The sequence below is a fragment of the Acomys minous genome, assembly GCF_964271855.1.
Source record: "Acomys minous genome assembly, chromosome: 12".
NCBI lineage: Eukaryota > Metazoa > Chordata > Mammalia > Rodentia > Muridae > Acomys > Acomys minous.
The window spans coordinates 86900917-86912527 of NC_140493.1; the positions used below are offsets into that span (position 1 = coordinate 86900917).

An 11611-nucleotide genomic window follows, 5' to 3' on the forward strand; every position below is an offset into this window, starting at 1 on the left:
GCCTCTTGTTCTATACTTGCCCATCCAAAGCATGTCTCCCAGCCACCTCCCCTGAGGGCAGCTGCTATATGGGCTCTTCTGTGAAGATCCATTTGCTAAGGATGGGATTTAAGAGCATCTCCCAACACTGAGAAGGCAGAAGGGGGAGTCCCAGGAAGGTGCCAGATTCTTCTGTGGCGAAGGTCAGATGGATTTAGGGAGCTTCCGATTTGCATCCTCCACATGCAAGAGAGCCCTTTCCCAGACCATCCTCCAGAAAGATGAGGAACATGGCCTCCTACAGAGATACTGGGGTTGAATGGGTACCCCCAATGAAATGCCTTAGTCCTGGTACTAGCAGTTTTCACAGGACACTACGTTGCATAGCAATGGCATCTTTCTGTTAAATACTAAAGTCTATACTGAGCCCCCTGTCCCTTCCCTAGCTTTAGATGAAGGGGGAAGGGGTAGATGGCAGACCACCTCCCAGTAGGGGTTGACCCTTCCTGAGCCAGTGCACACCTTGTCCTCACCCTGCTCCCCGTTCTTGGTTTTGGTCCACTAGCTGTTTCAGTCAAGCTTACTAATCATGGACAGAGGCAAGAACAGTTGAGTGACCCATGGAAGGCGACAGGGCAATGAAAGAAGACAAAGGAGTCATCTGGGGACTCTAAGAGGAAAGGCTGGCCCCAGGATGCTTGTTCCCAGGCTGGCGCAGAGGGGCCCACTCTCACAAAAGAGACTAAAGCCCCGAGGTCACCACGGGATGCTGCTAGGTTTATTTCATGGTGAGTAGATGCCCATGGGGGAGCCTCAAAGATGGCTGTGATCACCTGATGGCACGGTTCCTAGGGGTGACTATAGGTTCAGCATAACCTCACAAGGTCTGAAGTCTCTGGTCAGCTGGAAAATTCTGCCTTCTGGCCCAACTCAAAGGGTTCTGGGTGGTCATTAGTGTAGCAGCTTCCGGAGTTCACAGGGCTCAGTGATAGGCATAGAGCAGGCTTGGTTCTCAAATACGTAGGCTGTGGCCCGGTCCTCTACTCGTCGGAGGGTGCTCAGGAAAGGAAGCTGTCGGGACAGGAAGCTCGATGGGTCTCCATCAGCCAGAATCAGCACCTGGAAATAGCGTCAGAACAGAAAGTGTCACCTGAGAGAGGGTCCTACTGGTCATTGCAGAGCCCAGTGGGGGATGCCTTCTCCCCCCCCCCCCGAACCTCCAAAAGGAAGGGTGCCAGGAGCTGAGTAAGGAAAGGCAAGCAGCAAGGTGGAGGATGAATCGAGTTTGCAGGGATGTGCACCTTGTTAGGGATATAGATGGAGTGGACACATTGCACCAGGGCCTTGGTGTCCTTGGCCTGGGGGTCTCCACAGATCACGATCTGGCCAGCACAGAAAAACCATCCAGAGTCAGGAAGGGAGAAGCTAGGTCCCAAAGCTGCCAGGCCTTCTCCATCCTCCCTCTACCCACTCAGTAGTCCTAAGAAGGGAAGGGACTCACCTCAGCCACCAGGAGGATGCATCAGACTTAATGCCTGACAAGTGGAAACACACACATGCACATGCACACGCACACGCACACGCACACATGCACACACATATACACACGTGCAGGCGCGCGCACACACACAAGTGACAATGCCACACATTGAAGATGACATACAAATACAGGGCAGGGATGTCCAGAAGACTTGACACACTGGATGTCACACAACACACAAAGAGACATAGAGTAGTTACATACACATACAGTAGATGCCACACATATAAACGCCACACACAAGTGTTCACAGGCAAACACTCTTACCCACACCAGCACACAAACTAGTAAAACTGTGTTTGTGTGTGTGTGTACACAAAAGAGTTAACATTGCAATAAAGTGCATAGGAGCCGAAATAATGACACTGACACACAGAGCCTTACAGAGAAACATTTCACCAGCCACCCGACCGCTAGAAACCCATATTTTTTATTATTTACTTTATTTATTATTATTATTTTTCTTACTGGCTTTTCGAGACAGGTATTCTCTGTGAAATAGCCCTGGCTGTCCTTGACTCACTTTGTAGAACAAGCTGGCCTCGAACTCACAAAGATCCAACTGCCTCTCCCTCCTCAGTGCTGAGGGATCTGTGTTTAATCTCTTCATTTTGCCTTTATATTGCAGTCATCCCAGTGACAAGTCCTCACAGGCTGCCTCCTCCGTCCGACACCACCCTCCACAGACACCTCCACTCCATAGAGTGAAGATCCCTCACCTCACAAGCACCTGCACACATGTACGTGAGCTTTGGGGACAGCCCTGGCACCCCACTCATGGCTCCGCACTCCGTTACATCATCAGCCCACATATTACTACCTCCCTACCTGCTTGAGAGTCTCCTGTTGAGCTGAGAGGGCACGGACCATCTCAGGCAATGCCACTGGGACGCGGCGCATGCGCTCAGAGAAGGCTGTCAACAGGCGCACACACTTGTCCATCCAGTCCTTGTGACCAGTGAAGCCATGCAACCGGAGCAGGTTGTGGGCCGACACAGAGTTGGCGCTGGGCTCTGCGCCATCCTGGTCTGCAAGGGATAGGAGGTGGTATAAGGGGTGGGGGTGGTCAATGGGATTCAGGACCCTGCCCTGAGACTGAATCTGCGTTGTGGGGTCCAGGGAGATGAGGAAGTACACGCGTTGCTGGTCTGGGTTTTGTTGTTGTTTGTTTGTTTTGGTTTTGTATTTGTTTAAACAAACCTTTCTATCCTGTTGAGCCGTGGCTATATCCAGGCTGCTGACTGCTGATACCTTTGTCCAGCTACAGACTGCTGGGGCCAGAGAGACGTCATCCAACTCCCTCACTTCTTCTCACCCATCTACACATCCTGCTGGACGGCTGCCCTATCCTCCCCTGTCCCCCATCCCGGGTGCTACCCCCCTGGCTGCTTTCAGCAGTACCTCCAAGCAAGCACCAGTGTCCTCTTAATGAGTCATCCTGATTTGCCTGTTCCCACTCGTCTCTACCATGGTCAGAGTGACCTCTTTACATTGAAGGCAGAGCAGGTCTTACTTGCTTACTTGCCTGCGCACTCACTTCCTTACCGCAGCCTCTGCTTTTCCTCTCAAACCGCTCCCGCTCCCGGTCTCTCTGTCTTCCAGCAGCCAGCCTGTCCCCCTACGGCTCTCTCAAACTGTCTCCTCTGCCTAAACTCCTCTCGCCCTAGTGCCTCCATGACCACACAGTTCCTTGTTGGTTGACCCCTGTCACTGGTTTCCTGTGACCTCAGTGTTCTGGGGGGAGGGGGTGCCACATTTGGCACTGTCTCCAGCACACATTGCAAACTGTCCTGCAGGCAGAGCCCAAGTCTCTTGTTTTAACAGAGATGAATCCGTGGATTCCAGAGACCGCTGCATGTTCAACAGGAAAGCGGGGGACAGCCCCCTCCATCACGTCTGAGCAGATACTGCTGCTAGCACTCATCTCTATAGTTAGACGAGGGTTCAGAAATATCAGACCACCACCAAAGCCACATAGAACAAAGACCTGAAGCCAAGAGCCCTGCGCCAGCTTTATACCGCAAAACTACACAAATGTCTTCCTCGGGAATGGCCTGCCCTGACTGGACCCAGGCCCCAAGGCCAGCCCACAGCCACACTGACCGTCCTTCAGTCGCAGAGGCAGGTCTACCCCCAGCTCAGCCTCACTGCAGAAGTAGCCACCACCTCGGGAGTCCCAGAAGAGCTTGTCCTGTGTGTCCTGCAGACGCAGAGCCCACTCAAGCCAGGAGCTCTCCTGTGAGGCCTCGTACAGGTCCAGCAGGCCCCGCACTACGAAGGCATAGTCCTCCAGGAAGCCCCAGCAGGGTGGTGTGCTAGGGGTACAAAGAGAGAAAGAAGTCTGAGGACAGGGCCTGGGAATACAGAGAGGAAATTTCTCACGCTTTCTTTCAGTTAATTCTCAACAGCCACCTCTCCCTGTGGCTGCGGCTAGCTCGTTTCCCAAGAGTCAATGGGCCCAGGATGTGGCAAAGTGACTGGTCAGTCAATTGAAGGGGAAGACAGGGCCAGTGTCACACAGAGAGATGGCCTTTCGGTCTGCTCAGCCCCACCCCACCTGTGTTCCACAGTTCCCCCGTTGCCAGCATAGCATGTCCTCTTCAGGCGGCCGCTAGCCACATCAAACATGTGCCGCTTGAGGAATTTGGCGCCGTTGGTGGCCTGAGTGACCAACTTATCCATGCCCAGGACAGCACCGGTCACAGCAAAGCCAGACACCATCAATCCTGGAGGAAAGAGAGAGCAGGGATGGTCAGAGGCCAACCAGAGCTCTCCTGGGACCCTCAACCCTGCTCCCAAGGCTCCAAGTCCCAAGCCCAGGTAGATTATTTAAGGTAGCTAGGTGTTCATGTATTCATTTCTAAATCAAAATAAAGAAGCCTATGAAGAAAGAATGAGCAGGCAGAAGGGGTCTGACAAATAGGGTCAGAGTTCCGAGAGGGTCACCCCACCATTCCAGGCAGCCAACATCTTGCTATCCAGGTGTGCTTTTGGCCGATGTTTCCGGGCCTGGAAGAGCTTCTCCAGCCCGGTGTTGAGCAGCTTGCTCACAGCCTCCACATCCAGGCCAAAGCGGGCTGCAGTCAGCTCTAGCGAATACCGCACTGTCAGAACATTCTGGCCGTGCAGCTCTGCCTTGGGTTCCTGAGGAAAACAACCTTGATCAAGAAGGAGTCCATGCACTTGGTGGGCCTTGGGGGGGGGGTCCTCCTCTTGTGGGCCCCAGAAGTCCTCACCTGAGTGGAGCTGATGTTGCCGGCTTCCGTGAGTCCGTAATGCTTCATTAGGAGCTGGCCTGAGGTCAGCGGCTCACTGGCGCCCCCCACAGTCTCTGGGAGCAGCTGTTGAACCTCTTTGACTGTCCACACGTAGAAAGCACCCTCCTTGGGCTTCATGCCCCTTTCTGGCGGAGAATCTGCATCCTCTGCACTGTAGAAGCCTCCGGACTGTAGGGATAGGAGAGTTGGCTGGTCACCACCCAAAAGGCAAGCCATCATTAAGCCCTCCTGCAGCCACGTCCGCCTGCCTCAGTGGACACACACCCGATGGCTCAGACTCCGGGTCACATACTGTAGGATGCCTTTGGCAACATCAGAGTAGAATTCATCGCCAGAGATCTGTAGGAGATGGAGGCTATTAATAGAGGTCACTGGGGTAGCTCAGGTTCATAGAGAATATTCTCCCAGGAAAGTGGGCGTGGAGAGGCCCAGGTGTCTAGGATGTGAGAAGGAATCGTGGGTTGAAATTAAAAGGAAGCCACAATGACTCGGAAGACCTTGGGGTTAGCAGCCAGGGTTGAGGTTAGGGGCAAAAGTCACCTGGAAGGCCTGGGAATAGACCACCGATAACTGAGCCTGGTCATACAGCATCTTCTCAAAGTGGGGGATGTGCCACTGGCGGTCCGTGGAGTACCGGTGAAAGCCCTGTGGCAGGCAGGTTGTAGTGCTAAACCGATCTCAGTCTCTGTCACCAATCCTGCTGCCCCCTCCCGGGAACCTGGCCTGCCCTCACCTGCCCCACATGATCCCGGATGCCCCCATTGGCCATCATTTTCAGGGTGTGCAAGGCCATCTGCTGAGCCCGGGAGCCATCCTGGGTGAGCCGGTGACTGAGCCAATAGGAGAACAGGAAGTTCAGGATCACTGTGGAGCAGGATGAAGAGGGTGAGAGGGCCAGGCATCTCTGGCTAGTCAGTTTCTGTCAGAGTGGAAGATGAGATCATCTACCATCCACTCAAGAGGACATGGCATTGCCCAAGTCAGAGGTCAGAACATCACTGGCCCACAGCGGACCAGAAAGGTACACAGCTATACAAGAAAGGCCAGCATCACCGGGGTCACTTAACTAAGTCAGACAGTCATTATATAGATGAGAGTCAAAGGTCACTGACCAGGGGTGGGAAACTTGGGGGCTTCAGCAAAACCACCATACTCCTCATCATAGCCTTCATCCAGTTGCTGGAAGCAACGGCTGTTCATGGTAGCAGCGGAGGGCGGCAGCTGTCGGTCACCCACGCTGATCTCAGATCGGGCCAGTAGGGCTGTGGTGACACGCTGGCTGTTTTCCAGAAGGGTGTTCTTGTTCTGTTTCCACTACAGGAGGTGAGAGAGCACACACCTGGAGGTCAGTATGCGCTTGGGGGGGGGGACCCACAACCCCTCAACCTGGGACTCAGGCAATCTCCCTCCCTGATATCCACCAACCTGCTCACGGATTCTCATCAACACTGTGCGGAAGCCGACGCGGGTCAAACCATCCTCTGGTGGGAAGTAGGTGCCCCCAACAAATGGCTGGAGGCTGGGGGTCAGCCACACATTCATAGGCCAGCCCCCTCCGCTGCTGGTGGCCTGAAAGAGGGCAGGGCACCAGGGTCAGGGGAGCTGCCATGCCCAGGGTGTGACAAGACTGCCCGCCGCAAGAGACTGGCTCACCTGCACAAAAGTCATGTACACTTTGTCCACATCTGGCCGCTCCTCACGGTCCACCTTCACGCTCACAAAGTCCTCATTGAGCAGGTGCGCTATCTCTTCATTCTGGAAGGATTCCTCCTCCATCATATGACACCAGTGGCAGGTCGAGTACCCCACTAGGAAGGAAGAGGTGCACGAGGGCAGAAAGAGGTCCCTGGGACCCTAAGGACTGCCCCCCCCCCCCCAATCCTCTGCCTGTCATTGAACTCCACTCTTAGAAACTTGGGTATATACCTGAGAGGAAAATTGGCTTGTTTTCTTTCTTTGCCTTGTCGAAGGCTTCCTGTCCCCAGGGGTACCTAGATCCCAATAGGAAGAGACATCACTCAGTAGCCTAGGGGGGGGATCTCAGAGGAGCTTGGGAGCCCCCGCTGCTTTCAAGGGACACCCCCTGGGGCATCACTCACCAATCCACTGGGTTGTAGGCATGCTGCAAGAGGTACGGTGACTTCTCATTGATCAGGCGGTTGGGGGCCTTCTGAGGTGTGGGTGGAGGACAGCTGGTCCGGCTTGCCTTTCCCCCAGCAGGCATGGACACTGAACTGCTAACTGTAGCGCTTCGGTCCTTGTCCCGGGAGGAGCTACCCCTGATGTATGCAGATGGGTCACACAAAGGAAGACCGTTCCCCCCCCTGCCTCTCCCCCCCCCCCCCCCCCCCGTCGCCCACCCCAGTCAGCTCAAAGCCATCCAGCCTCAAGGACTCCCATTCCTAGCCCAGCCCACCTTTCTGAACCACGGGGGAGACCGTGTCCTTTGTGCTCCCCCTTATGTTTTGGGGGTGGTGAGGAAAGGTGGCTCATTGGGGGCTCCCTGCCAGGTTAGTCTCCCCCAGCTTCTTGGACCTGGCAGTACGAAGAATATCTGTGAGGTCAGGGTGGGTCACAATGAATAGAATGGTCCTTCCAGCTCCATTCTGTCACCCAATGGAGGGCCCCTCCCTGGGGTAGGAGCTCTTCAGGAGTTCCCAGCATGCATGTGGGTGACCTGGGCAGGGAGGGGCTACTGCCAGTGTCTAGATAGGTCAAGAGGAACTGGGTCCAGGGCAGAGCCTGTTTAGCCAAGAGCCCAAAACAGAGTACAGAACACTCTGTAGGACCAGAGGTTGTGACACACACACACACACACACACACACACACACACACACACACACACACAGACACTCAGAGAATCAAATGGGCCTCTCTCAGGGAGTTCAACCTGAAAGAATAGCCCTGGGAACACAGCTAAATAATAAGAGGCCAGCGCAGCAACACAAGCCTATGTATGACAGGGCCTATGAACAGCACGGCACTCTAGAAAGGCTTCCTGGAGGTGGTGTTAAGGTAGTCACAGAGCTAGCCTGAGCTAGCCCTGCAGCTGATAACACAAAAGAGGAAGAAAGGGAGCCTTCCTGCCAGAACCAAGGAGCAGCAGCCAGTATTGGGGAGGGCCAGGCATGCAGGGAGATCCGAGCAGACATCCTAGAACGGTGCCTGAGAGGGATGGAGGGCCCCCGCGGGCACAAGGCATATCGCAGTGGCTTGCTCATACCTGCCACTAGCGGTGAGGCCCAGCCCTGGGTAGGGCGACCCCGGAGATCGGGCCCATTCAGGCCCACACTCCCAGAATGGCTGCTCCAGTCCAGGCCGTAGGCTGCAAGGGGCGGACCCAGAGCCGGTTCATTGCCAAGTCTCAGCCTTTGTGGCTGGTCTCCGAGCGCCGCCCGGCGGTAGAGCACAGAAATATAGACCTGCGATGCTTTTGAAAATCCAACCGGCTCCGAGCCTAACTTTGGAGTCAAATGATTTAAAGCCCTTGGCGAGAGCGTAAGGTCTTAGAGCTTTCGGTCCTTTTGCCTAGATCTTGGCCGTTTTGTAAGCGAGAAACGAGGCACCAGCAGAATGATTTGTTCGGCTAGCAAAAGTTGCTGTTTCAGCCTGCCCATTTCAAGCTCCTGCTTAGAACCCACTCTCTCGGGCTGGAGAGATGGTCTAAAGGTTAAGAGGCGGCTCTTCCAGAAGACCCAGGTTCAATTCCCAACACCCACATGGCAGCTCACCAAAATCTCTTAACTCCAGTTTCAGGGAAATCTGACACCTTCATACAAACAATACATGCAGGCAAAACCCACAAACGAACACGAAATTTTAAAAAGGCCAGTCGCGGGGGCATACTCCTATAATCCCAGCACTTGGGAGGCAGAGGCAAGTGGGTCTCTATGAGTTGGAGGCCAGCATGGTTTACAAATCGAGTCCAGGCCGGCCAAAGCTATGCAGAGAAGCCCTATCTTGAATAAACAAAAAAAAACAAAAACAAAAACAAAACATAAAGCAACCTGCCCATTCCAGGAAGCCTTCCCTGAGTGATGACGCTGAGCCCTACTGCACTGCCCTAGTCATTCGCTTTATTTAGCCAATGCCAAGTGCCCACTGCTGTCTAGTACGCCAGGCACTGGACACCAGTGTGGTCCTCCCTACCCTTTATTCATAGACTGCAGCTAGGGAGTATTCGACCACACACTGCGACAAGTACCATGGGTGGCTATAATCTAGCCAGAGACTTGATCCAGTAGGACGGAGGAGGAGGAGGAGGGAAAGCTCTGCTAAGCAAATCCTACTTGTGCAGTTGCTACAAAGGATGACAGAGCCAGGCCTGGGAAGATGGCTCAGAGGTTAAGAGCACCATCTGCTCTTCTGGAGGTCGTGCAGGCAGAGCACTATATACATAGTAAATAAACTTAAAAGGAATAAGAGGGGCCCGGAGAGATGGGTCAGAGCTTAAGAGCACCTTCTGCTCTTCCAGAGTTCCTGAGTTCAACTCCCAGCAACCACATGGTGGCTCACAACCATCCATAATGAGATCTGATGCCCTCTTCTGGTGTGTAGGTGTACATGCAAGCAGAATGCCATATAAATAAATAATAAATAAATAAATAAATCTTTTTTAAAAGCAAGAAGAAGAAGGAAGAAGAAGAAGGAAGGAGGAGGAAGAGGAGGAGGAGGAGGAGGAGGAGGAGGAGGAGGGAGCCAGGTGCTGTGGCTCACACCTTTAATCCCAGCACTCAGGGAGGCAGAGGCAGGAGGATCTCTGTGAGTTCGAAGCCAGTCTGGTCTACAAAAGGAGAGAAGGAGTCCGGGACAACCAGGACTACACAGAGAAACTCTATCTCAAAAAACAAAACGAAACAAAACAAAACTAACTAAATAAAAAAGAGTGACCAAGAACTTGCTGGGAGTGAGACAAGTATCAGAAAGAATGAACAGAATGTGTAAAGGTCCTGTGGCATGTGTGTATGAGGGAGGGGGGCGGGGCTTGGGACTGAGGAACAGCAGAAGACCAGCATGGCTGGAGGGCAGAGAATAAAAAGATGGGTAGGGCTGGAGAGACAGCTCAGCGGTTAAGAGCACTCATTACCTGCTCTTCCAGAGGTCCTGAGTTCAATTCCCAGCAACTACATGGTAGCTCACAACCATCTATAATGTAATCTGATGCCTGTTCTGGCCTGTGGGGGTGTACATACAGGCAGAGCTCTGTATACATAATAATAAATGAATTTTTTACAAAAGAAAGGAAATTAAAAGAAAAAAAAGATGGGTAATGGACGTGGATAGGTGCTGGCTTAGGTTTCTATTGCTCTGATGAAACACCATGACCAAAAGCAACTTGGAGAGGAAAGGGTTTATTTCATCTTATACTTTATTTTTCCCCCTCCGAGACAAGGTTTCTCTGTGTAGCCTGGGTTGGCCTGGACTGGAACTCACCGAGAGATCTGCCTGCCTCTGCCTCCCTAGGGCTGGGATTACAGGCGCGTGCCACCGAACCAAGCTCATCTTCTGCTTCCACACCGCAGTCCATCATCAAAGGAAAGTCTGGGCTGGCTGGAATTCAAGGCAGGAATCTGGAGGCAGGGCCTGAAGCAGAAGCCACAGAAGAATGCTGCTCACTGCCCGGCTCTCCGTGACTTGCTCAGCCTTCATGCTTATAGTACCCAGGACCACCAAGCCAAAGGTGGCACTACTCACAACAGGGATCTGGGCCCTCAAATATCAGTCATCAGTCGAGAATGTCGCACAGGCTTGTCTACAAGCCAATCTGGTGGGGGACACGATTTCTCAGGTTCCTGCTTTCAAAATCATCTAGCTTGTGTCAAGCTGACATAAAAGTAGCCAGCGTGGGAGGTTAGGGAAGCAGACAGGACTAGATCTGGGGTAGAGGGTGAACTCTGAGAAGGGAGCGTTGTAGGGGAGTGGAATCCAGGGCCTTGGACATGCTACACACGTGCTCTAGTAGGAGTCACATCTTCAGTAGAGAAAGGGGGTTCTGACGACACAAAAAGAAAGCTGCTCAAAGTCTTATTTTATTTATTTATTTATTTATTTGGCTCGCCCCCCCCCCAAGATAGGCTTTGTCTGTGTAGCCCTTTGCTGTCCTGGAACTCGCTCTGTAGACCAGACTGGCATCAAACTCAGAGATCTGCCAGCCTCTGCTTCCCACGTGCTCAGATTAAAGGCGTGCTCCACTGCCGCCGCTGCCGCTGCCGCCGCTGCCGCTGCCACCACCACCACCACCACTTTAAGAACTTTCATCTGGAGAGCAGGCCCTTGGGTCTGCATTTCGCAAAGCTCCTTCAGTTCTCTCTGGTAGGGAGCACACTGGAAATGGGGGAAAAAGTGGAAGCAGCAGGGAGTGAGAGGGCCATGGCAGCACCCAGGGGAGACAAGAGGCTTGCCAGGATGGGGGTGGGGGTGGTGGGGAAGCTGCCGAGGAAGGGTCAGACTTTGAGAAGACGTGTGTGTGTGTGTGTGTGTGTGTGTGTGTGTGTGTCAGAGTCAACATGAAGGGCCAGGTCGTTCTCTGAAGAGTATGGAGCTGCAGGAGGTCAAGAGGTCAATTTTGGACCGATTGGTCTGAATACCTTTGAGATGCACATGTAGAATGGAGGTAGCAAGGCCTGAGGAACAGAAGGGAGGCTGTTGGGGTGGGAGGGGTGGCAGGGGGGGGGAGGGGGGGGAAGGAGTTTCTACGTAGAGAGCTATTGAGGCCATAGCATATGGGAGCAGAGAGCTCAGATCCATACACCTTGAATCTTGATAACGTGGACATGCAGGCCCATGCATAAGTTCAGAGAGGGTAGGACTGTA

At 53.4% G+C, this 11611-nt stretch overlaps 1 protein-coding gene across 2 annotated transcripts; it reads right to left on the reverse strand.

Annotated features, from left to right (window-relative positions):
* Window positions 1–735: 735 nt before the first annotated feature.
* Window positions 736–8117, reverse strand: SPATA20 (spermatogenesis associated 20). Of its 2 annotated transcripts, XM_084803089.1 has the most exons (17): window positions 8022–8113; window positions 7214–7332; window positions 6897–7076; window positions 6724–6788; window positions 6451–6605; window positions 6223–6366; window positions 5910–6111; window positions 5531–5661; window positions 5338–5442; window positions 5062–5136; window positions 4756–4965; window positions 4471–4663; window positions 4077–4245; window positions 3623–3834; window positions 2348–2547; window positions 1281–1361; window positions 736–1098 (listed from the first exon to the last, which is right to left on the reverse strand). In XM_084803089.1, exons 2-17 carry the CDS (start codon window positions 7288–7290, stop codon window positions 931–933), a joined length of 2367 nt encoding a protein of 788 aa, XP_084659215.1. In that variant the 5' UTR covers window positions 7291–7332; window positions 8022–8113; the 3' UTR covers window positions 736–930. The 2 variants fall into 2 exon arrangements, with proteins under 2 accessions (XP_084659215.1, XP_084659216.1); XM_084803090.1 differs by lacking the exon at window positions 7214–7332 and having other exon boundaries at window positions 8022–8117.
* Window positions 8118–11611: the final 3494 nt, after the last annotated feature.